The sequence below is a fragment of the Solanum tuberosum genome, unplaced genomic scaffold, assembly GCF_000226075.1.
Source record: "Solanum tuberosum cultivar DM 1-3 516 R44 unplaced genomic scaffold, SolTub_3.0 scf00516, whole genome shotgun sequence".
NCBI classification, from domain to species: Eukaryota; Viridiplantae; Streptophyta; class Magnoliopsida; order Solanales; family Solanaceae; genus Solanum; species Solanum tuberosum.
Genome location: NW_006239432.1, coordinates 240,249 through 244,497, shown reverse-complemented (window position 1 = coordinate 244,497; position 4,249 = coordinate 240,249). Strand labels below are relative to the sequence as shown.

General features: G+C 31.2%; 1 protein-coding gene across 1 annotated transcript; it reads left to right on the top strand.

The window, feature by feature from the left end:
* The first annotated feature begins 679 nt into the window (after window positions 1-679).
* On the top strand, window positions 680-1,861 carry LOC107058427 (acetyl-CoA-benzylalcohol acetyltransferase-like). The gene has a single exon (XM_015304115.1). It carries the CDS (start codon window positions 680-682, stop codon window positions 1,859-1,861), a length of 1,182 nt encoding a protein of 393 aa, XP_015159601.1.
* The last annotated feature ends 2,388 nt before the right edge of the window (window positions 1,862-4,249 follow it).

Sequence of the window (4,249 nt, the reverse complement as noted above, 5' to 3'; positions counted from 1 at the left end):
TAGCGTCAAAGAAAGTACAGGTTTGTGATAAAAAAAACTTATTCCTTTATTCACGCAAACAATCGCTTCAAAAACTCAGTTATTAGCCCCAAAATATATCATTTATATTATTGGGCCCGTGCTATGCACGGGCTACATTATCTAGTATATATATATATATATATATATTCATTTATTTGCAAAAAGACAGGCCACATATTGAGGAACTTAAATCTAAATTTTTTGGTGATATGATATAATTTTTAAGGTGTTTTTTAATGAATATGGTGTTTGAATTCAAGAAAGAAAGACGAAGTTAATTTTTTTTTGTATAATATTGTAAATTAGGGGTATAATATATTAATATTTGAAATCAAGTGCTAAAATATTTTTGTTAAAAATATATATGAAAGCTTTGTATATTATTAAATATATAGGACGTAGAGTATGACGTTGAGCTTACATATAAAACCTTTTCTTGCTGCTATATATAGTTGGGAGTTTGTCACATATTTAATTGTAGCCTAAGTTGAGTTGAGTAGCAAAAATGGAAATTAAAATCTTATGCACAAAGCTCATTAAGCCATTTTTACCTACCCCCCCTCACCTTCAGCGTTACAAGATCTCTTTTTTTGACCAAATATCTGCAAAAGAACATGTTTCTATGGTTTTTTTCTTTCATAATTATAATAATTTCGACATGGATGAACGACTTGAGCAATCCCTTTCAAAGGTATTAACTCATGTTTATCCAGCAGCAGGAAGGTATGATGACAAAGATGAATGTTGTTCGATTCTTTGTCTTGATCAAGGCATTTCCTATACTAAGGCTATGACCAATGGTACGCTGGATAATTTCTTAGATAAAGCACGCAATGACTTTGGTCATGCGGCTTTGTTTAGCCCACATGTAAACAAGAATATCAATGAAACTAATTTCATGGTTTCACCAATTGTCACAATACAAGTAACTAAGTTCGAATGCGGTGGACTCGCTATATCAATCAGTACTTCACATCCTGCAATGGATGGTTTCTCAGATTTTCAATTTATTTCTGAGTGGGCAAAAGTGTGTAGAATGGGGACTTCCGTTGACAAGATTAATTTTCTAAGCTTCAATATGGGTGATATTTTTCCAACAAGAGATGTATCAGAACTTTTCAAGTCAACCCCCATTCCAGTTATACAACAAGATATTGTTGTTAAGAAAATTGTCATCCGTGAGCCTGTTATGTCAAGGCTCAGAAAAAAATGCATTGATGAATCAGATGGAGCTTTGATTTTTCAACCTTCAAGGGTTGAGATTATTACAGCACTCCTATGGAGGGCTTTTATCCGTGCTACAACAATTATAAACGGGTATTTAAGGCCTTCTCTACTAGACTTTCCAATGAATATGCGCTCCAAAATTACCTTTTTACCTCAAGTGAAAAACTCTTTTGGGAATTTTATGATTGGTGTTCCAGTAAAATTCATACCAGGAGAGACCAAAATGGAATTGCATCATTTCATAATATTAATCAGGAATGCGGTGAATAAAATTGTTGCTTTATGTAAAAACGCTAATTCACCAGATGAAATAGTGTCAATGTTGGTTAATTCATATAATGAAAGTTTTCGATCACCAGAGTGGGGAGGTAACGATGAAGTTGATAAAGTTATGTGTACAAGTATATGTAAGTTTCCTGTGCACGATTCTGATTTTGGTTTGGGAAAATCAAACTTAATATTTTTCGGAATGAAAGATACACAAATGTTTTGGTTGCATGATATTGGACCTGAAATTGGTGTGCAAGTGGACTTGAAGGAAAGTTGCATGCAATTATTTGATCTTGATGATGACATCAAAGATCTCATCTTTATACGTGATGCAAAACTATAATTTTCATTATGGTGTTGATAATCGTGATTTGTTCTGTTTGTACTTTTTATTAATAAGGGATTGTTCAGACATGCAATAATGAAATCGTGATTTGAAATATGAAGTTGAAGTTTTATTAATATATGTCGACTTTCATCAACTTCCTTCCTCTCACTTTGCTCATTCTATTCAACAATTTGTATCAATCTCAATTGCAGGCACATATGACATGACATAACATCATTTTTTTAAAAAACATAGCATCCTACGACAATTTAAGACGAGGAAATGATTTTCCTTCTCTATTGACCTTTTAATCAATCATCATGGATCAAACTATTTAAATCTATAATTTTATAAAAATTATGAAAATTCACAAATGGATTTAGATTTGATGATTGTGGTAAATTTTTTATATCATTTTGAAATTATGGTTAAATTTTGAAGCTATTTAATAAAGATTTGCCCCATTTCGGATGGAGTTTTGTTGTTGAAGTTCACAAGGGACGAAATTTTATTTTCCAAGAAGCACAATAAATTAGAAGAACGACCAATCAATCTTTCTCATTGCTTGACTAAAGAATTGTCACGTTCCGACTTTACATTCTGGACGTGGTTGACACTCGAGAATCATTGCTGATTCCCAAGCGAATCCTTGTCATGACTGATTACTAAGTGAAAGACTAACTCAAGCATACACAAGAATCAAAACTGAAGAATTATTTAAAAACAGTTTATTAAATCTCAAAACTATTTGAAAATACTGAGTATCAAACATTAAGTTTTAACTAAAATATCTTAAACTAAACTGTCTATCTATGAAGTTTCTACTGTATAAAGATAGGTGTTAGGGACATGACCCACAACACCTCAAAACGCTACTACTAACAAGTCATAAAAATTGGAGTCTTCCAAAAGTAATTAAGGTCTCACCAAAAGCTGACGAGCGGATGATGTGATCTCAACGGAATCCTGAATTTCAATTTTGAATTTTCACTGGTGAGCATTGATACGATTGTGACTTTTTTAAGGGTGTAATAATTCCAGTTCAGCATTTACCATGCATTAAATAATTTTCATTATGGTCTTACACTTTCATCCCCAGAAAATTTAAAAGGAAAAAAAAATAAAGTCAAATGTTGCCCAACCTATTAGCCAATTTTTAACTACATTTATATTTTACCGGGGCCTTATTACCCTTTTGGACTATTTTGTAGCGAAATTATTTGTTCCCTAAATGTTAAGATGACAAAGAAAATACAATTTACTTTTTTAAAGAGAGTGAAATTACGACAATTTTATTTTATTAAAACTTTAACTTTATAAATATTTTCTTTTTCTTGCTAATATTTTTAATATACAAAATTTATTTATGCTACCTTTTACGCTCATTTTTCTTTTTTTATTTATTTTCTTTCTAATTGGATTCATTCAGCCGGAAAGCCCTTCATAGAAACACTTGATAAAAATCAAACCTGACGAGATCACATCTTTTCTGACGACTTCCATCGGAGGAATTTAGCTATTTTCTAGTAGTATAGTATTTTTAAAAAAAAATTAACATTATTTTAAACTATAGCATATAAATTAAAACAGAGAAAAAGTTGGGGTCACTCATTCACTCATCACAACTCAAAATTGTCATTTGAGTATTTTGTTTCTTTGTGCATGTGTTTTCTGATAGATTTTCTTCAGAAATCCATTTGATGTGAACTTCTGTGGGAACGTAAAATGATAGGGTTTTCATTTAGACCACTAGATTTTCCTCATGTGGGAACATAAAATGATATGACAAAAAATGACATTAAATAAAATTTGTCCTTTTCTTTTTGTTTTTTGGTAAACAAGGAACTTATAGTTAGGTCCCCCATATAAGAGAAGAATTTGTGGAGGCTTTTGAAGGTGCACTAAAATACGTTAATTAGTTTAATTTATAATATTTTTCATATAATTTTTAAATGTAAAATATTGCTCCTTATGTTACAATTTAGACTCTATAAGAGAATTTCAAGAGTTAATCAAATTTTATATATTTTTTAAATATTTCTTCATGTGCCCCAATTTTTAATTTGACATGGATTTCAAGAAATCTTTTAGGTTCCGCATGAGATGCATTTAAATAAGGGAAAATTCATAAGTACCCCTCAACCTATCCCCGAAATCTCAGAGACACACTTATATTATACTAAGGTCCTATTACCCCCACCCCGAACTTATTTTATAAATAATTTTCTACCCCTTTTCGTCCTACGTGGTACTATCAACCAGATAACTTGAAAAAATTGTCAACACGCGCTGGGCCTAGAAGATAGTGCCACGTAGGGGTGAGATGGGGTAAAATAAAATAAAATTTTGAAATTAAAAATATTTTTTAAAAACAAACTTAATTTTTTTTTGGGGGGGGGGGGA